Below are 22,003 nucleotides of genomic sequence, written 5' to 3'. Positions count from 1 at the left end.
CAGGACTCACACCTAGGTGCTATGATATGGAACATTGGTGTCCTGAGTGACAGCTTAACCCACTGTGCCACAGTGCTGGCCACTACAGCAGTTCCATTCTTCAGACATTTATTTCAGCATTATTGGTAACTTGTAAGGGCTGGCCATATTTTTATAGGGCTTAGATCCCAAGGAGGAAATCAGCTGTGTGTAGAAGTACTAAAAACTGGTTACTGGCACCGTGAGAAAATCATGTAGCATCTATGTGGTGTGCTATACTGTCCCAACACTGCTTGTTTCCTGCATACTAATAGAGGATCCCGGGGATGAGGGGGGCAACTTTTTAGCCTAGACTGTCCTGAGGCTGCTAGCTGAGGGAGGCAGGGCCTTCCTGACCCAGAGACTGCTGGCTTTGGTTAGGGCAGGCTGCCATCAGATTTGTCTCTCAGAAGGAGGGTTCCAGTGGCAGCACAGGGGAAGGCAGGTGTCGGCTCAGGGTGGAGGGAGGTGACTCACAGCCAGGTGAGCAGTGATTGGCATAACAGACTAAGGGATGTCAAGGACCCAAATGTCAGTGGTAGCAGTGAGGTCAAAGAGACACCAATCCTGTGCAAGGAGGGGGAGTTGACCTGTGTTGTGACTGATGTCGGGTTCTACAGCCCTGAGTTTTCTTTTGATTGTGTTTCGGGCTCCTTGGGTTTCTGTGCTGTCTTCCTGCACCACCTCAGGTGTGTTAGTTTCTCCAGACTCACAAAGTTAACAGCCATGACCAATAAACATTACATCTGTCACACCCAGCATTAACATCTGTAGTTTACCATCTTGAACTGTAAGGCCTCTCACCTTGTAAGTTGAACTTGTGCAATTTTGGTGAACTTAAATAAATCGGAGTGAAGACAGGATTCTCTATGTTGGACTCCTGTGGAAAGTGTCTTAGCTGAGTGCATGGGCCCTGGGGCCAGACCACCTGTCCCAGCTCTGCCAATCACTGGCAGTGTGTGTGCCCTGGGGCCACCTTACCTCTCTCTGTGTGTGATTCCTCATGGAAAGTGGAGTAGAAAAGGGTTTTTGTTAGCACGAAGTGAGTGAACCCATGGAAACTGCTTAGGAGAGTGCTTTCCATACAGCAAGCACTGTGTCACTGTAAGATTTTCGTCATTATTTTTTGTGGCTGGTGTGTATGACCTGAATTTTTGGGAGGTGACTACATGAAGTGTTAGATTCAAAAACAGTTTTTTTTTAAAGATTTATTTTTAAAGATTTATTTATGTATTTGAAAGGCAGAATTATAGAGAGGCAGAGGCAGAGAGAGACAAAGAGAGGTCTTCCATTCACTGATTCATTCCCCAAATGGCTGCAATGGGCGGAACTGAGCCCATTCGATGCCAGGAGCCAGGAGCTTCTCCCAGGTCTCCCATCAGGGTGCAGGGGCCCAAGGACTTGGGCCATCTTCTGCTGCTTTCCCAGGCCATAGCAGAGAGCTGGATTGGAAGTGGAGCAGCTGGAACTCAAACCAGTGCCGCTATGGAATGCTGGCACTACTGGTAGCGGCTTTACCCTCTATGCGACAACGCCGGCCAAAAAGTAGTTTTAAAAATATTTAGCCACACAGGTTTGAAATGCCAGCTTCAGTTATGGGATGTTTCATGTATCTTTTCAGAGCTTGCTTTTGCCCTGGCGTTGCCTCCTGGGGTGAATAACTGAGGTTCTTTCATACCACAGGTCTGTTTTTAGTAAAGTGCGTCAGTCTCCCAGTGGATTGAGCTTGGATCTTTCTCCTTGAAAACCCATCTGGTCACTTTCAGTTGTAATTTCTCTGTTAGGACTTGGAGTCGATCCATTTGGCACAGGGAGGAGAGCAGGGAGTGGCTGCGTGCGGTGTTCACAGCTCTGCACTGCTCACAGGCACGCATGCTGCAGAGGACGTACGTGCCTGTTGAGGGTGCTAAAGGTGACTGGATGTGCAAAGGTGGAGACAAGAATTCGGGATGACGGATGGCTCACGATCTTGGTCCATATGGCTGCGGAGAGCAGATAGTGGGTGGGGATGGGTTGGTGGATGGATGCGAGCCAAGGGAAGGCCGAGGTGAGGTGGCGTGGAGATGATGAGTGTTCTGTGGTTTAGTCAGCTCTCTACTAAAAACAGTTCAGCACCGCTTTTCCTTCGTGTGTGTGTGTTTCTCTTTTGTTTCCTTGGAAGTTTCATAGATCAGTGATAGATTTACTGAAATTTTAAAAAGTTTACCTCTAAGGCAGATAGGCAGAGATCTTCCATTCAGTGGTTCTCTACTGCTTCCCACGGTGTGTGTGAGAGGGAAGCTGGGACCAGAGGCAGAGGAACGAGGGCTCAAACCAGGCACTGCGTGTGTGTGTGTGTGTGTGTGTGTGTGTGTCCTTGTCCTTCCCTGCTGTGCCAAATGCTCACCCCAGCAGTTTTTAAAAAAATAATTTTCCTTAATTTTTAAAAATATTATTTATTTTAATTTTATTTGAAAGAGAGACAGAGGCAAAGAGAAGGAAAGATCTTCCATCTACTGGTTCTCTCCTCAAATGCCTGAAACAGCTGGGGCAGGACTAAGCCGGGCCAAAACCTGGAGACTGGGAGTCCTTCCAGTTAGATCTCCTATGTGGGTGGGAGGTGCCATCACCTGCTGCCTCCCAGGGTAGGATTAGCAGGAATGCTGGACAGGAAGAGGAGGAGCAGGGATTGGAACCAGGCACTCCGATATGGGGTACCAGCATCTCGGGCAGTGTGCTAACTGCTGTGCCAAAGGCCTGCCCTGAGATTTCGCTAATGTTTAAGACGAACATTCTTTCTCTCTGTCTCTCTCTCTCACTGTCCACTCTGCCTGTCAAAAAAAAAAATTATTAAAAAAAAAAAAGGACGAACATTCTACCAGAGGTTTACAATGTACCCTTCTAACTTTGTTGTAAAACCACATTTAGTTTTTTGAAAAAAATCTATTTATTTTAAAAGAGTTATATAGAGAGAAGGAGAGACAGAGATCTTCCATCCACAGATTTACTTCCCAGATGGCTGCAATGGCCAGTGCTGGGCCAGGCCAGAGCCAGGAGCTTCATCCTATGTGGGAGGGGCCCAAGCACTTGGTCCATCTTCTGTTGCCTTTCCCAGGCCATTAGCAGGAAGCTGGATCGGAAGTGGAGCTGCTGGGACACAAACTGGAGCCCATGTGGATTGCTGGCATTGTAGGTGACGGCTTAACATGCTACACCAGAACCCTAGCCCCAAAACCATACTTCGTTTTAGTTTGAGAGAGAAAGGATGTTTACTGCTTATTAGGTAATCTTGAGGTGAAATAGCAAGTAGGGGACCATAATCATGTCTTCACATTGAATGGAAATTCTTTGCTTTTCAGAAAAGTGAGGTCACTGAGTTAGTAGAGACATGTGTTAGGAATGGGCTTTTTCATTTCTAAACTGGGCCACCAGCTTGTGTATTTAAATAGTAAGCTGCAAGTTTTTCTCCTGAGTCCTGATTTATCTCCAAGTACCAAGATGTAATAGAATTGTCTGTCATGTAACCTTTACACGTAGGTATCAAAATATTTGAAATTTCCTATCAAAGTATATTATATCAGTTCATTTCTATTGCTATAACAATTGAAAATGGGTAATTTGTAGAAACGTTAATTTAACTTGTAGTTTTAGAGGCCCAAGCCTGGTGCCAGACTCTGCTGAGGGTACATCTCATTGGCTACATCACATTGTAGTGGATGACATCACTGCAGGTGCACATGAGAGAGAGAGAGAAGAGAGAGATCACATGTTGAAAGAATAGAGAGCCATCCGTATTTCTCTTTTTTAAAAAAATATTTTTATTCATTTCATTTTGTCTGAAAGGCAGAGAGACATAGAAAGAGGCGTAAGAGAGAGATCTTTCATCTGTTTGTTCACTCCCCAAATGCTTGCAACAGCCAGGGTTGCCATGCTGGAGCCTGAAGTCTGGAACTCAGTCTTGATCTCCTATGTGAGCATCCGGGACCCCAGCAGTTGAGCCATCATCTGCTGCCTCCCGGTGTATGCATTAGCGGGAATGCTGGCTCAGAAGTGGAGTAATCGGGATTTTTTTTCTTTTCATTCATTTTTTTGAAAAGCAGAGTGATAGAGTGGGAGAATAAGAAAGAGATCTTCTATCCGCAGATTTACTCCCCAAATTGCCACAGCAGCCAGGTCTGGGCCAGGCTGAAGGCAGGAGCTAGGAACTCCATCCAGGTCTTCCATGTGGGTAGCAGGGGCCCTAGTATTTGGGTTATCATCTGCTGCCTTCCCAGGCACATTATCAGGAAGCTGGATTGGAAGTGGAGCAGCCCAGACTTGAACCAAGGCTCCGATATGAGATGTGGACATCCCACGTAACAGCTTATCCTGGTGTGCCACAATGCTGCCTCTGTATCCCAGGCAGCAGCAGCTTAACCACTTAGCCACAGGCCTGTCTCAGTTTTGCTCTCTTAAAACAACTCACGGTTGTGAAGACTACCTGGGATCCCCTGAGAGCTGTGTTAATTCCTTTCAAAGGCAGCACCCAGAATACTTCCCACCAGGCTCTACCTCTTCAAAATTCCATCCCCTCCCACATTGCCACCTGGCAAACAAGCATCTAGCACATGAGCCTTTAGGGGACACATTGAAACCATACCCACACTGTTGCATTTGTTTTCATAGAGAACAACTTTAACTTTGGGATTGTCCATGGAGTACAAGTTAGACCTTTATGTTTGAGATATAGATCCTTACAGCCTGTACTGCTGAACGCTAACCGGTGCTTTAGGAAGCTAATTCTGTTTTCTTTTTCAATTTTTTTTTTTTTTTAAAGCAGCAATTAGAGGGCCGGCGCCGTGGCTCACTAGGCTAATCCTCCGCCTGCGGCACTGGCACCCCACTCTGGGTGCCGGATTCTGTCCCGGTTGCCCCTCTTCCAGGCCAGCTCTCTGCTATGGCCCGGGAGTGCAGTGGAGGATGGCCCAAGTGCTTGGGCCCTGCACCCGCATGGGAGACCAGGAGAAGCACCTGGCTCCTGGCTTCGGATCTGCGCGGTGCGCCGGCCGCAGCGCGCTGGCTGCAGCGGCCATTGGAGGGTGAACCAACGGTAAAGGAAGACCTTTCTCTCTGTCTCTCACTGTCCACTCTGCCTATGAAAACGTTAAAAAAAAAAAAAAAAGCAGCAATTAGAGCCACTTGAGTGTGCACAACGTGTACAAGTGTTTGTTTTCCCTGAGAGTGGAATGATCTCAGACCTGAGATACTCAGGACACTTGCTCACCTTGAGCCCTTGATGGCCGAGTCAAATGTGTGTATCTAGAAGCTGAGCTACTGATGCTGGGGCAGATAGGTTTTGCCAGAGTAGACTGGCACAGAACTGCCCTGGCCTCTTATCCCCTCCTTATTTTGCTTTCCGAATCAGACCTCTGAAGAGCCTACTGGGAAACATGTCTACAGAAAAAGTCAGCAGTGTCTTCTAAATTATGTCTTTTAGGAGATGTCAAGGACAGGTTTTTTTTTTTTTTCCTGTTGCCCTCATGAATGTAGGGTATGTTTGAAGAATAAAATGTATAATAGATTTGTTCAGAAGGTCACTGAAGAATTCTTCTTGAATATAAAAATAAATCAGACTCTGTCTCTGTGTGTGGTGTGTGTGTGTGTGAAAGAGGGTAAGATCTTTAGTCCTGGGGCTGGCGCTGTGCGTAGCAGGTAAAGCTGCCGCTTGCAGTATGGGCATCCCATATGAGTGCTGATTGAATCCTGGTTGCTCCACTTCTGATCCAGCTCTCTGCTATGGCCTGGGAAAGCAGTAGATGGTGGCCCAAGTCCTTGGGTCCCTGCACTCATGTGGGAGACCTGGAAGAAGCCTGGCCTTGGATCGGCGCAGCTCCGACTGTTGCGGCCATCTTGGGGAGTGAATCAGCAGATGGAAGACCTCTCTCTTTCTCTTTTCCTCTCTATCTCCCTCTCTCTCCCTCTTTCTCTGTACCTCTGCCTCTCTGTAACTCTACCTTTCAAATAAATAAATAAAGCTTTAAAAAAAATATCTTTAGTCCTGAGAAATTATTGTCAGATAAATTATTGTCAGGTAGCGATGTGTGCTCCGGTGCCTTACATGGAAAGTTTGAAACAAAGCTTCATGGAGTGATTCCTCCATGAAGTGGTTATAGCATTTATAGAACTCTGCTTGGGCACCATGCAGTTAACGGGCCTGCAGCCCAGGGGTTGGTGCCTCCCGAGGATTGACCTTCCCAACAAGCTCATGACTGGCCTCTTTCTTTATTTTTTTATTTTTTTTACAGGCAGAGTGGACAGTGAGAGAGAGAGACAGAGAGAAAGGTCTTCCTTTGCTGTTGGTTCACCCTCCAATGGCTGCCGCGGCTGGTGCACTGCGGCCGCCGCACCGCCCTGATCTGAAGCGAGGAGCCAGGTGCTTCTCCTGGTCTCCCATGGGGTGCAGGGCCCAAGCACTTGGGCCATCCTCCACTGCACTCCCGGGCCATAGCAGAGAGCTGGCCTGGAAGAGGGGCAACCAGGACAGAATCTGGCGCCCCAACCGGGACTGGAACCCTGTGTGCCGGTGCCGTAAGGCAGAGGATTAGCCTAGTGAGCTGCGGCGCTGGCATGACTGGCCTCTTTAATTGTAGCTCTGTTCTCCCAGCAAACATCCAACCAGTGGGCGAAATTCACTACCAGGCCCGGGATGTTTCTAAAGTGAATAATATGCAGGTAGGACTGACTTTGTGCTGGGCTGGTGGCAGTGAACAAACAGGAGGAAAATGATGACAAGAAGGAGTGGAGGGACCAGCGTTGTGACATAGTGGGTTAAAGCTGAGTGCCACCATCCCAAATGGGCGCCAGTTCGAGTCCTGGCTGCTCCACTTCTGATCCAGCCCCCTGCTAAGGCACCTGGGAGAGCTTCAGAAAATGGCCCAAGTGCTTGGTTCTCTGCAGCCATGTGGGAGACCTGGATGAAGCTCCTGGCTCCTGGCTTTAGCCTAGTCTAGACCTGGTCATTGCGGCCATCTGGGGACTGACCCAGCAGGTGGAAGACCTCTCTCTTTCTCTCTGCTTCTGCCTCTCTCTCTGTAACTCCACCTTTCAAATAAATAAATGAATTAATCTTAAAATGAGCCCTGGGAAACTAATCTTGGGGAGCTTCTGACGCAGGAAGGGAAGGCGCCTGATCAGCTGACCATGGTGCAGTGAGGTGACATCTGGGTTCCGGGAGACAAGTGGAATGACTTTTATGAGTAAGGAGATATTCTGGGTCCAAATGACAGTGTGAAGAAATAAGGGTGTGTGTTAGACCAGTCTTAGTGACACATTTCTGGATTCTCCACTCGTACCCTAAGGCAGTGTAAATAGGTCTGACAGTTTGGTTGTTATTCTCCCCTGGATCCAAAAGTCTAATTTGAGGGGAGAATTTGGGCAGCACCGAATGTTGTTCTACCCATTAAGTTGTGGACACCTTGCTTTCTTTTCCCAGTGTTCTCCTCCTGCCCATCTGCACTCCTCTCCTGCCTCCTTGTGGCCCCTGCTCCCTCCCTCCCCTTCTCTCCTCCTCTGTTTCTCCTCAACATTGAGTTTAATTAAGATGTCTCTGAACTGTTTGGTTTTCATGAAGTACTAGCAACTATTTGTTGGATTTCGTTGATTTGAAAAATTGTATTTGTAGCCAGCTAGCCAAAGTATTGTTTCTCAGAATGATACATCTTAAAATTTGTGTTTTTAAATGGGTTTGACAGCTTTTATAATCCTGAAAAGTTTTACAACTTGATTTCTATAATTTGAAGATACTCCCCCCCCCCCCCCCCAAGATTTATTTATTTGAAAGTCAGAGTTAGAGGGAGAAAGAGAGACATTAGTGGAGTTCTGGAATGTAGTGGGTGGTCAAATGGTAGATTTCATTATTTATTATTGTTAATTTTATACTTTTTTTATTTTTTTATTTTATTTTTTTTGGACAGGCAGAGTGGACTGTGAGAAACAGAGAGACAGAGAGAAAGGTCTTCCTTTGCCGTTGGTTCACCCTCCAATGGCCGTCGCGGTGGGCACACCGCGCTGATCTGAAGCCAGGAGCCAGGTGTTTCCTCCTGATCTCCCATGCGGGTGCAGGGCCCAAGCACTTGGGCCATCCTCCACTGCCTTCCCGGGCCACAGCAGAGAGCTGGAGTGGAAGAGAAGCACCAGGACTAGAACCCGGCGCCCATATGGGATGCCAGCGCCACAGGCAAAGGATTAACCAAGATTAATACCCCAAGATTAATACATTTATACTTCCTCTCACCTCCTCTCCCTTTTCCTCCCAAGTTTCACTGGCATTTTTTGTAATTTGTTAGACTTTTATTCTATGTATGTGATTTCCCAGGTTTTTTTTTTGTCTTATATTCTAAAAATTTAAATGTGCACTGTTCTGTTACCTACCTGTTTGCTTTTATTTGATTAATCTCTTGATTGTATCTCTGTACAAACCATGGAAAAATCGAATTAACTTATTTAAATGAGTTAATTGTATGGTGCAGGCATTGCATTGTGTGGAATCTTTTGCACAGTTCTACAGCTTTTCTATTTCAAGGATACCAGCCATATGAGGTGACTTCAAGACATTTATGGAAAAAATAGAATTAAAAGATAAGTTTATTTTGATGCAAAAATTTGAAATTCATGCATAGATTTTTCGGAGTATTTTTTTTTTTTTTCAAGGTTTATTTATTTATTTGAAAGTCAGAGTTAAACAGAGAGAAAAGAAGAGGCAGAGACATGCAGAGAGGTCTTCCATCCACTGGTTCACTACCAGTTGGCCGCAATGGCTGGATTGTGCCAATCCGAAGCCAGAAGCTTCTTCCTCTCCCACACAGATGCAGGGGCCCAAGGACTTGGGCCATCTTCTACTGCTTTCCCAGGCCATAGCTGGATTGGAAGTGGATCAGCCAGGTCTCGAACTGGCACCTATATGGGATGCTGGTACTGTGGGTGGCGGTCTTACCCGCTACGCCAAAGCGCAGGCCCCCAGAGTATTTACTTTTCATGAACTTTTAAAAGTCTTCTTGTGTTGTCTCATACTTTCTTTGCATTTTTCTTTTCTGTTTTATTCTGACATTCAGGCAAGACCTTCAGGGTAGGAATGCACACAACCTTTTGATATCCATCACTACTTTATATTTTCTTGATCGTTTTGTGCCCTACAGAGTGGCTCCCTTGTACTTGTCTACCCAAGTCACTCTTTGTTACATTATAATCATGTGACATTATGTGTTTATCTCATATTTGACTCGTCCCTCTGCCACGCACATAGCCTGAGAGAACAGAGACTGTCTCTGTTTTGCTCATGGCTGTATTGCCAATACCTGCAGCAGCGGTTGGCGCATAGCAAAGACATAGAAATATGTGTCCGGTTATACATGGATCTAATCTGCAACCCATAGCTGAGGCCACGTAGGCCATAGCTGGCCTCTGTTACTATCCTTGGGGCAGAGATAAGGGGCCCAGGGTAGAATCATTTACAAATTCCTTTGGTCTTAATAGAGTGGGAACAGTTTATGCTGAATGGGAGCTTACAAAGCCTTACAGCCAAAGAATAAGAAGAGCCTTTAAGCCAGGGGTTTGCAGGTGGCAGCTCCTTCCTCAGTGCAATGCGTCTCGGCTTCAGTGCTGTTCGTGTGACTTGCTTAAAGACCAGGGGTATTGGTTTTGGGGGCTTCACAGGAACAATCATAGCGGTGCCAGAGATCCAAATGCTGTTTAGGAAATTCCCCAAGAATTCCCCCTGAAAAGGAGCGTGTGCTTTCACTCACAAAGGCACTTTCGAGAGACAAATGTTTTTTTGTGGTTTCAGGAGCTTTGTGGTGAATGGAATGGAAAGATCATTGCATTTCCATGGTCTTTTGGAAGTCTCTCGCATCTTCTTTTCAGCAGTGATCTCTCAGTAGTGATTGTACCATATTCAGATTTTTAATCCCTACTAACTTGTTAGCTCCTTGAGGGCGGGACCCACTTGTTGCAAAGCTCTTTAACTTTAAGGTAGGTAGCAGTGGTTCCTGTGTCCCAGGGAGCTTGAGGTGAGTCCCCCGGCAGGCAGCACAGTGCGAGAAGGCACCGTAAGTGAAGTAGAGCAACTGATTCGGGAGAAATTTAATTACGTAAGATTTGAGTTTTCAACCTGGATGAGCTGGTTGAATGAACAGGACAGAGCAGCTTTTCTAGGGCAAGTTAGGGGACAAGGGCTAGGCATAGTGTAGTGCAGAAACACGGGACGGGTATTCCATCCTCCTGTGGGAAACCCAGCTGTGACTACAGCCTCAGAGAGGAAGGCAAGCCTTCTGGACTCAAATGTCACCTTGACTTTAGCTCTCGGCTTTTCCACTTCTTCAGCCGTCAGTGAAATGCATTCATTTGAAACAGGCTGTCTAATTAAGGAGACTGGAATACTGCTGGTTAATCATTTAGAAAGCCTGTCTTTGAGGTTACTTTGAGTTAATGGAAAAGCACACAACTTCATTCTAATTCTTGCTTCATGGAAAAATTACAAATGCTGCCACCTGTTGACACAATTTGATTTGTGCATCTAGCTTTGCTTGGTTAGCAGTACCTGCCCACAGGGGATCTGACCGTGTCCTAGGCACAGCAGGAGTAAATATAGCCCCAGCCCTCAAGTGGCTCAACGTTCTAACAGGGCTACCAGCTGGCATGTTGAGGGGCTAGCTGGAGTGCCCACTAATGGGAGCAGGAGCCTGTCCTGTCTCTCGACTAAGACAGTATCACGAATACATCTAAATTCTGTATGTATACATTTCAATACTTTCGTGTTCAGAATGGCTATTATTATTTTGATAGAGATTTTTCTATCGTAAGATTTCCATGACTCATGTTTTAATAAGCCTTTCACATTAAGGATTCTGGTTAAGAACCAATATCCTAGCAATTGAAAGTAGCAGGGTAGAAATCTAGAAGAGAACTTGCATCAGTGAATATCAAATGCTAATTAAATGTATTTGAGAGCAAAATGCCATTTCTTTTCCTCCAAAGTCAATGTGAACGTCTCTTGTTCTGACTACAGAGATATCTTTGCTTCACAGGTCTCAACCAGTCTTCGTTCTGTGCTCCTCTGACAATATATTCACTTTAAAAAAAAATGTGTGGGTGGGCATTTAGCCTAGCAGTTAAGATGCCCGCGACTCATAGTGGAGTAAATGGATTCAATTCTCAGCTCCAGGTCCTGAGAACCTGCCTCCTTCTACTGTGCACCCTGGGAGGCAGTGGGAATGGCTCACATAGTTGGGTCCCTGCCGTCTCAATGGGAGACTGTTGGATTGAGTTATTAACTTTGGGCTTTACCCTAGCTGAGTCTCAGCTGTTGTGATCATTTGGGGAATAAACCAGTGAGTGAGAGTTCTCTGTTTCTGTCTCTCTACCTTTTAAATTAACACACACACACACACGTACACACTCACTCACTCTGTATGTATGGCCTTATAGAGACGCTGTTCAAATGGCTTGCAATATAGTAGTCTGACTGTAACTTATCTGAATTTCTATTCTTTGCAGGTGACTGATAAGAGAATTATTTCTGAACTACTTTGATTTGCTTAGCGCAACTTGAGATGCTGATATAAATCAATTTAAAGAATGCTAATGCTGCCATGCTAACTTGACAGATCCCTTGTTTAGGATAGTATTATAGACTGTGTGCTATAAAGCGTTAGAGTGTAGGTTGGTAGGCTAAAGAATAGCCATAGTTAAGAGTCTTGTAGATAGGGGCCAGCGCTGTGGTGTAGTGGATAAAGCTGGCACCTGTAGTGTTGGCATCCCATATGGGCACTGGTTCGAGTCCTGGCTGTCCCACTTCCCATCCAGCTCTCTGCTATGGTCTGGGAAAGCAGTGGAGTCCAGGTCCCTGGGCCCCTGCACCCACGTGGGAGACCCTGAAGAAGTTCCTGGCTCCTGCCTTCAGATGAGCTTAGCTCCAGCCATTGTGGCCATCAGAGGATTGAACCAGTGGATGGAAGACCCCTCTGTCTCCCCCTGCCTCTTTGTAACTCTGCCTTATAAATAAATAAATAAATCCTTTTTAAAATAGTCTTGTAGACAGATAAATATCACTATTCACTTTGTAGAGGCCTTGCAGAGCCGTAGAACCCCTCTCCAGGATTCGTGACGCTCCCCACCCCCTACCCTGAATCTTCTTTCCTTACAATTTTCCCCATCCTCCTTTCCACATCTATAGTTTTGTAACTGCAGAATGCACTCTTCACCTTCTGCTTTAAAGAAAACCTGGGTCGGGGCCAACACTGTGGCTTAGTGTGTGAAACAGCCGCCTGTGGCGCTGGTGTTCCATATGGGTGCCAGTTTGAGTCCCAGCTCCTGCACTTTCCATCCAGCTCCCTGCCAATGCACCTGAGAAAGCAGTGGAAGATGGCTCAAGTGCTTGGGCCCCTGCACCTATGTGGGAGACCCAGAAGAAGCTCCTGGCTTCCTATCAGCCCAGCTCTGGCCATTATGGCCATTTGGGGGAGTAAACCAGCAGATGGAAGATCTGCTTCTCTGTCTCTCCCTCTCTTTGTAACTCTTTGAAATAAATATATCTTTTAAAAAAAGAACACCTGATCACCCTTTAGAATGCTGCTGGATTTTCTGTCTTCTTTCCTCCCTCCCTCTCTGTCTTCTGTTTCAGAGGAGACTCTTGCCATTTTGGGAAGAGGGTATTACTCTGTGTACATAGCGTCTCTTTCATTCTTTTAAAAAGTTCAGATTTATTTATTTATTTATATTTTATTTGTTTATTTTTTTAAAGATTTATTTTATTTATTTGAAAGAGTTACACAGAGAGAGGTCTTTCATCCGCTGGTTCACTCCCCAGATGGCTGCAATGGCCAGAGCTGTGCCAATCCGAAGTCAGGAGCAGGAGCTTCCTCAGGGTCTCCCATGTGGGTGCAGGGGCCCAAGGACTTGGGCCATCTTCTACTGCTTTCCCAGGCCATAGCAGAGAGCTGGATTGGAAGAGGAGCAGTCGGGACTAGAACCGGGGCCCATATGGGATGCCGGTGCACAGATGGTGTCTTACCCTGCTATGCCCACAGCGCCAGCCCCTCACATTTTTTATCATTTATCTCATAATTTGCTTTCTTCCTATCAAACCTAGTTGTCTTTGTCTTCCAGTCCCCCACTGCCTTCGTTTCCTCCCAGTATGGCGCTTTGCTCCGTACGCCTCTCCAGTGTGGTACACCCACTGCCAGCCAGCGTTCTGGGATTCATGTACAGTCGTTTGCTTACTCCTCACAGTAGCTTTTTGAGTTAGGACTTGTACCTTCCCCATTTCACAGGCACAGAGAAGTAACCAAGGTCTCAAAGTGAGCAAGTAGCACAGCTGGACTTCAAACCCGGGCCGTGTGCCTGGGGTTTGGTGTGAGTAGAAATGCTGAAAAGTTAATCATGACAACTGGTGATGACTATGACGGGAAAAATAGTAGAAGACGAATTGGGGTGGTGGGATGGGAGGGAGAGGCTCCGTGATTTGAGCCATGACTCGCCAGAGCTGAGGATGCGCATGGGTCCCTGCACCAGAGCATTCCAGGCAGAGACTATGAAGAGCAAATGTGCATGGATAGAGTCCCCCTGGCTGTTGAGAGTAGCTGGGGAGCCGGTGTGAGTGGCCCGGTAGGGTCCAGCTGGGGAGACTGTTGCAGGCCTGTAGGATTTTGACTGTTTCTTTGCGTGTGATGAATAGACCTGGCACGCAGGGTCGCCCAATAGATGGTATCTGAGGTGATGCGGATGCTGCCATGAGGCACTCTGGTGGTAGCAGAAAGATAAGGTTTTTCTTTCTTTCTTTCTTTCTTTCTTTTTTTTTTTAATCACTGTGTTCCTGAAGTTGTATTTATGAAATGCATGAAGTTTGTATACCTTAAATAAAAGATTTCTGGGGAAATTTTTTTAAATTTATTCTACAGGCAGTTACAGACACAGAGAGGGAAAGACAGAGAGGTCCTCCATCTGCTGGTTTACTTCCCAAATGGCCACAACAGCCGGAGCTGGGCCCATCCAAAGCCAGGAGCCAGGAGCTTCTTTTGGGTCTCCCACGCGTGTGCAGGAGCCCAAGCACTTGGGCCATCTTCTGCTGCTTTTTCAGGCCATAGCAGAGAGCTGGATTGGAAGAAGAGCAACTGGGACCAGACTGGTGCCCATATGGGATACTGGCACCTCAGGCAGAGGCTTACCCTACTGACCTACTGTGCCATGGCACAATAGCTTGCCTTTTTTTTTTTTTTTTTGACAGGCAGAGTGGACAGTGAGAGAGAGAGACAGAGAGAAAGGTCTTCCTTTGCCGTTGGTTCACCCTCCAATGGCCGCCATGGCCGGCGCACCACGCTGATCCGATGGCAGGAGCCAGGTACTTATCCTGGTCTCCTGTGGGGTGCAGGGCCCAAGGACTTGGGCCATCCTCCACTGCACTCCCTGGCCACAGCAGAGAGCTGGCCTGGAAGAGGGGCAACTGGGACAGAATCTGGCGCCCCTACCGGGACTAGAACCCGGTGTGCCGGCGCCACAAGGTGGAGGATTAGCTTTTTTTTTTTTTTTTTTTAACAGGCAGAGTTAGGCAGTGAGAGAGAGAGAGAGACAGAGAGAAAGGTCTTCCTTCCGCTGGTTCACCCCCAAAATGGCCGCTATGGCCGGCATGCTGTGCTGATCCAAAGCCAGGAGCCAGGTGCTTCCTCTTGGTCTCCCATGCAGGTGCAGGGCCCAAGGACTTGGGCCATCCTCCACTGCTTTCCCAGGCCAGAGCAGAGAGCTGGACTGGAAGAGGAGCAACCGGGACTAGAACCCGGGGTACTGACGCCGCAGGCAGAGGATTAGCCTAGTGAGCTGTGGCGCTGGCCTTTTTTTTTTTTTTTTTTTAAGATTTATTTATTTATTTGAAAGAGTTACAGAGAGGCAGAGAGAGACAGACAGAGAGGTCTTCCATCTGCTGGTTCACTCCTCAAATAGCCACAATGGCCAGAGCTATGCCAATCCAAAGCCATGAGCCAGGAGCTGCTTCCAGGGCTTCTAACTAGGTGCAGGGCAGCTATAGCTGAGAGCTGGATTGAAAGTGGAACAGCCAGGACTCGAATCAGCGCCCGTATGGGATGCTAGCACTGCAGGCAGTAGCTTTATCCACTACACCACAGTGCCGGCCCCAGGTTTTCTTTTAGCACCCTGGAGCAGCAGCATAGTAGAATAGAAAGAGCACCTGAATAGAAGCCCAGAGACCTGATGTTAAGTCGAGTCCTCCTGTTGACCCTCCTTGAATTCAGACTTACTCTGTTACACTGCAGGTCCTGTCTGCCTACCTCACAAGGTGGTTGTGAAGAATGAGGACTGTGTTTATGTGAATGCCTTAACACAACCAGTAGACTACATTATACGTATATAAAGCATAAGCAAGGTTTGCTGAATTGTGGATTGGATGCCATCTGGTCCAGCTTCTTCCAGAGTTGTCTATGTGAATGCTTCCAAAAAATGGGGGACTCACGAGTGGCAAATACTGCCCTGCCTTTCTTGGTTTGGATTCTGTATTAACACAATCTGCAGATGCACTCGTTCCTTGAAAGTTGTGTCACATTGCTGCTTCAAAATCCTGTTGTGTGATTGGCAGCTTGAGGTTGAGCCTTGTACTGAATTCATTGCCTGCAACCCAAATGAAAGCTCATCGTGATAAGGTATTGAATTGGATCAGGAAAGTAGATTAAGGAGCTTTGCTATTAAAAAATGAGGTGGGGGAACCAGTGTTGTGGTGTGGTGCATTAAGCTGCTACCCGTGACGCCGACATCTCATGGGTGCCAGTTCTTGTCCTGACTGCTCCACTTTCCATCCGGCTCCCTGCAAATGGCCTGGGAGAAGCAGTGGAAGATGGCCCTAAGTGCTCCAGTCCCTGTCACCCATGTAGGAGACCCGGAAGAGGCTCCTGGCTTCAGCATTGGCCGTTGACGCCATCTGGGGAGCGAACTAGCAGATGGAAATTCTCTGTCTCTCTCTCTTTCTGTAATTCTGACTTTCAAAATATACATTTTTAAAAATAATCCTGGTGATAAACAAGGACACACAGAAAACTGTGGAGTGGAAAGCTCACAGAAGTAGCAACTGAGCTGTGCCCTGGTTGAGCTCCTCTGTGAATGGTGGGGGTAGGGGAGACTAGGATGTGAGGTCTGTGTGTAATGACTAGGAATGCTGGACTTAACTGTTACAGGGAGCACAGAGCATCAGCCACTGCTATAATGTGCAAAATGTGCACAAAAGGAATGTATAGGGTGACTTGGTAAATGAGCCTCCCCTTTTATATAAGATTTATGAATATATTTGAAAGGGGGGGGAGATCTTCCATGTACTGGTTCACTCCCCAAATGGCCACATGGCTGCGACTGGGTCAGGTCAAAGTCAGGAGTCTAGAACTCCATCTGGGTCTCCCATGTGGGTGGCAGGGGCCTAAGCACTTGGAGCTTCCTCCACTGCGTTCCCGGATGAGTTATGAAGAGCCAGATCAGAAATGGAACAGCTGGGACTCCCTATGGGATACTGGGGTCCCAGGCCCCACCTTGCTGCCTCTTGATTGCACTGGAAGCCCGAGGAGCTCAGAGCTCTACAAGAGCAGCAGCACCCTTTTATCGGGCGCTCAGTGTGAGCCTGACCCTTGCATCTGAAACATTTTCCAGGGTTGTCTTTTCCAATTCTCACATTTTCCACACTCAGCAGCTGTCGCCCTTTGTTAGGCACTTGAGTTTTTAAGTTGAAGTCCTAACTCCCAGTATCTCAGAGGGTGGCTCTTCTTTAAGTTAAAATAAGATATTAGAGTGAGCCCAATCTTACATGACTGGTGTCCTAAGAGAAAGAGATTTGGACATGGATGCATTTTATGGGAAGACTGTGAAGACCCGGGGGGAGAGGCCAAGGAGGGAGGCCTAAGAAGACACCAACCTGCTGATGGGTTGAACTCAGACTTCTGGGCTCCAGATGTTGAGAAAATAAATTTCTGTGGGTTAAGCCACCCAGCCTGCAGTCATTGTTCTGACATCTTGAGCAAGCTCGTGCACCTTTGTTTTATGTTGGAGGAAACGGAGGATCAGTGTCCTCCGAGTGGCACTGAATTCCCATGGATCAGGTTCCAAAGCTTGTGCTCATAACTGATGTGGTAGACTGAGTCCTTCCTCTGTTTGACACCTGGTCCATTGTTCCCACTGATGCACCGTGCTTTCCCCACTGCCACCAACACTCTTTTTTAGAGCTTAGGCACTGAGTAGGATGTGAGCATCTCTGGACAGGAGTGGCACAAATAGCTAAGTTGGGCACTTAGTAAAGCTGGAAAGATTTGCCGCTGTTTGGGACGTTCCTTTGCATTGCTCCACTATCCATGAATTAAGGTAAAATGTTCTTCACGGGGGTTTGGACCTGCTTAGTTCAGTTACACCTACCAGAAACGGGGCAGACAGCAAGTCCTTAGTGCTGTGCCTTCACTGTGGCTGTCACTGAGAAGTTCCGCGCCTCTCAACCAGGAGTAAATATTAGAAGCACTTGGACTCTTAACAATACCTGAATCCTGAGCTCACACCTTGATGTGCTGCCTGATGGAGTCTGGGGCAGGATCTGAGCATCCATAATTGTCTGTGTTTGTTTCCTTTTAAGTCTTCCTGGTAATTTGGATGTTTCCTATTAGGTGGAGTGCTGTGAAATTGAAGAGTGATTTATTTCTGTCATTATTGCTTCTGAACCATAGAATGGTTACATCTAAACAGTATTTGCTTCTAAAGTTGCAACTCATCCATTTTAACTTTCCTTACCTACTCAAAGGCTTCCATATTTCCCATGGTTCTTTAAACTTAATCCTGTTTTGGGGATGGAGGTATGTGAAAAGTAACCGCCATTCTATAGGACTTCAAAGACACCAGAATTAGTCATTCTCTGGTCATTAGCAGGTGTGAATAGGAGATACTGTTCATCCTGTTTCTGAAATCTGTTTCTGCTGAGTTCATCTTATTTTGTACAGTTGCATTGTCCTCCTCTAGGGGGCCCCAGAGGTCAGAACCAGTAGCTGGGGAGCCGAGCTGCTGGCTTGTATTCTCATCAGACAGGGCAACTAGCCAATGAATTGAGCTTTCATTTGTTAGAGGAACTAACGCTATTTTTTCCTGTTAGAGCTAGCTCCCTAGTCTTTTCTAGTGCTTTCTTTCAACCTCTGTGCAAAGGATAAAGAACATGCTTTCCTATTTGGGTACCTAGTGATGCTACAACACAGGGCGGGGACCATGGCTGTGAATTCAGGTCTGCAGAAGAGTGATCCCTCAAATTACTCTTACCAGTAAAAAGGTTGAGTTTATATCTTTAAAATATGGATAATTCCCTATGGATAATTATATACATACAAGTGTCATTAATATATAATATGATTTTACACACACACACACACACACACACACACACACACCTTATACAATATATCCCCCAAAAGTAGAATTTATGAAGAATGAGTTGGGTGGGTGTTGCTGCTTGGAGTGCCTGCATCCCCTATTGGAGTGCCTGGTGTTGAATCCCACCTCCACTTCCTATCCTGCTTCCTGCTGATGTGTGTCCTGGGAGGTAGCAGATGAAGGCTCAAGTACTTAGGTCCCTGCAACCCAGATGGGAGATCTGGCTGGAATTCCTGGCTCATGCCCCAGCTGTTGCAGACACTTGGGGAGTAAACCAGTGGGATGGAAGATATTCTCTCTCTCCCTCCCATCCTCCTGCTCTCTTTCTCTTTCAAATAAATAAAAAGAAATAACAAATAAACTTATAAAAAGATATAACAGTTACTTTTTAAAAAATAGAATGAACAAAAAATGCAATGCTTTCTATACTCCATGAGGGTCATTTTGGAGACCACTGCTTTAGAAAATGCTTTTCCTTGATGTGGCAGAGGTTTGGGAAAGAGTGCAGAGATGATCTCGGAAGTTTGTCTGCAGGCAGTTTTCCAATGGCAGTGGTCATCTTGGAGTTGTGATTTTAGTGGATGTGGGGAGTGGGTCAGGTGGGGGTGGGTGGCCGGATGCTGACAGCTCACAGGCAGCAGGCAGGCTTCACTGGGGACGCTGGAGGGAGTTTGCTGGAGTGGTGAGCAGGCAGCAAGTGCCAGAGGCAGGAGCACAGAAACCTATGAGGGATTTCACCATGTTCGGCTCAGCAGACACAGAGGGAAAGGTGGTTTTTTTTTTTTTTTTTTTTTTTTTTTTTTTTTTTTTTTGACAGGCAGAGTTAGAGAGAGAGACAGAAAGGTCTTCCTTCCGTTGGGTCACCCCCCAATGGCCGCTACGGCCAGCGCGCTGTGCCGATCTGAAGCCAGGAGCCAGGAGCCGGGTGCTTCTCCTGGTCTCCCATGGGGTGCAGGGCCCAAGCACTTGGGCCATCCTCCACTGCACTCCCGGGCCATAGCAGAGAGCTGGCCTGGAAGAGGAGCTACTGGGACAGAATCCGGTGCCCCGACCGGGACTAGAACCTGGTGTGCCGGCGCCGCAGGCAGAGGATTAGCCTAGTGAGCCACGGCGCTGGCCAGAAAGGAGCTTTTTTAATGAGAAAAGTGTTTCAGGGCTTCAGAGGTCCATTAAAAAAAAAGTGTATTTTACTTTTTCTGCAAGGCAGACAGAGCAGAGGGACATGGAGAGAGGGAGGTCTTTCATCTTCTGATTTACTCCCTAAACGGCTGCAGTGGCCAGCCGGCTTCCTGGGCCCATTAGCAGGGAGCTGGATCAGAAACGGATCCGCTGGGACTTGGACCAGTGCTCTAGGTCAGGAGAAGTTGAAGGCTGCAGCTTAAACCACAGTGCTACAACGCCAGCCCCAGAAGGCCTATTTTTAAATGGTCACCCTGATATTTCTGATGGTAAAGGGTGGAAATGGGTTGGGACCTCTGTGAAATGACCTTAAAATTTCTCTTCTGGGTGTTGGATCTCTTATGATACTTTCCATTTACTTGGTTCTTTTACCTTCCAGGCCATAATGATGTGTTTTAAAAAGTGGCATTAGCTGCAGCAAGGTTTTTAGTAGAGCAGACAAATTGGAGTGATTTTCTTAGGAAAAGGATATTATTGTACATTCACTCCCCAGCCAAACCTGGAATGGCAGTCGAACAGGTCAACTCCTGGGGGAAAAAAAAAAGTAATTTGACCTCATGTGACCTAACTCAAGGTCATGAGATTAAAGGAAAAGGAAGAGATGCTCATGAGCCCAATTTTCTTTTCACTTTTATGTGAAAGGCAGAGAGACAGACAAGATCCTCTATTTACCTGCTGGTTTATTCCCTAAATGCATACAACAGCTGGGGCTGGACCAGGCCAAAGTCATTGTAGGTACTTGGGGAGTTGACCAGCAAGATAGGAGCTCTAGGCCTATCTGTCTCTTTTCCTTTAAATTTTCCTTTAATTTTTAAAAATCATATTGTATACCTTAAATATATAGAGTTCATATCTGTCAAGGATACTTCAATAAAGCTGGGGTACCAATTTAATAGAGGGACTGGTATAGTGGCGTAGCATGTAAAGCCACCACAGGAGATGTCAGCATCCTATATGAGTGAAGATTCAAGTCCCAGATGCTCCACTTCAAGTCCAGTTCCCTGCTAATGTGCTTGGGAAAGCACTGGAGGATGGCTCAAGTCCTTGGGCCCCTGTACCCATGTGGGAGATCCAGATGATGCTCCTGGCTTTAGCCTGGCCCAGCCCCTGCCATTGCGGTCATTTGAGGAATGAACAAGTGGATGGAAGATCTCTCTATCTCTCCCTCTTTGTCTCTCCCTCTTTCCGTGTTTCTATGTCTTTCAAATAAATAAATAAACAAATAAATATATACATATATATACATTTTAAAAATCAATTCTCATCACTTCTTGGCCTTTTGGCAGAGATCAAGTCTAAAAAATTAACTCTCTTAGCCCATTTCAAGTCTACAGAACAGCATTAACTATAGTTAGTATGCCATATATCAGATTTCCTAGCTGGGGTAAGTGCAAACTCAGGTGAAGGTTTAGAGTCAAGGATCCTACTTTAATTTGTTTAAACTCTAAAGTATATATGGGGCTGGCATTGTGGTATAGCAAGAAAAGCTGTCACCTGTGACTCCGGCATCCCATATGGGCAGCAGCTCGTGTCCCAGCTGCTCTACTTCCAATCCAGCTTCCTGCTAATAGCCTGAGAAAATCAGTAGAAGATAGCCCAAGTGTTTGGAACTCTGCCACCCATGTGGGAAACCTGGAAGAAGCTCCTGACTTTGGCCTGGTTGGGCCCTGGCCATTGTGGCCATCTGAGAGTGAACAAGCGGATGGAAGATCTCTCTTTTTGTCTCTCCACCTCTCTCTGTAACTGTGACTTTCAAATACATAAATACATCTTTTTACAAAAGTATATTTCTATTATTAGTTATGGTAACCTAAGAATAGTACACTCATCGGCAATCGGAGCTGAAAGGACACGAGATGCAATTTTGCCCTGAGCTTCTCTAATAGAGGAAGCGAGGAGCTGTGACTGGCAAAAGGTCCTACAGGCAGTCAGGAGCAGAGCTGGAGAGAGAGCCCGCACCGGTTTGTCAGATTTTTAGTTTGTTGCACTTTGTACTTGTATCACGTGACTCCTTAATCTTGGAACCTGCCAATGTAGAATCTAGTTTATAAAGCAGCGTCTTTTCTTATAAGGCTAAATTTATGTCGATGGATATAAGTTCTTGGTTAAGGCTTCTTCACCGGTGGTGTCTGCAGATTTGATGTATTCTCAAAATATCTGAAGGACTCATTGGAATGGAGCAGTATCTTGCATTTGACATGTTTTGTTTTTGGCGTTTAGGTTTCCCAAGGACATTAGTGCAGGCTGAAGCCCTGAACAAAATCTGTGACCTGGATCTAGTGATCACTTTGAACATTCCATTTGAGACACTTAAAGATCGACTCAGCCGGCGTTGGATTCACCCTCCCAGTGGAAGAGTGTATAACCTGGACTTTAACCCACCCCACGTACCTGTAAGAACACACAA

At 46.5% G+C, this 22,003-nt stretch overlaps 1 protein-coding gene across 8 annotated transcripts in view; it reads left to right on the top strand.

The window, feature by feature from the left end:
- The window catches only part of AK4 (adenylate kinase 4), a 151,679-nt gene that overhangs the window by 117,523 nt on the left and 12,153 nt on the right, over positions 1 to 22,003 (top strand). For all 8 annotated transcript variants that reach the window (XM_089300498.1, XM_070078355.2, XM_089300497.1 and 5 more), the window contains one exon: positions 21,817 to 21,989. In XM_089300498.1, coding sequence (XP_089156624.1) covers positions 21,817 to 21,989 — 173 coding nt within the window. The remainder of the gene's footprint in view (positions 1 to 21,816; positions 21,990 to 22,003) is intronic.

Source organism: Oryctolagus cuniculus, chromosome 7 (assembly GCF_051225735.1).
Source record: "Oryctolagus cuniculus isolate XC-2025 breed Fujian yellow rabbit chromosome 7, ASM5122573v1, whole genome shotgun sequence".
In the NCBI taxonomy this organism is placed as follows: Eukaryota; Metazoa; Chordata; class Mammalia; order Lagomorpha; family Leporidae; genus Oryctolagus; species Oryctolagus cuniculus.
The sequence above is the reverse complement of the archived record's forward strand: the minus strand, read 5'-3'. Positions and strand labels throughout refer to the sequence as shown.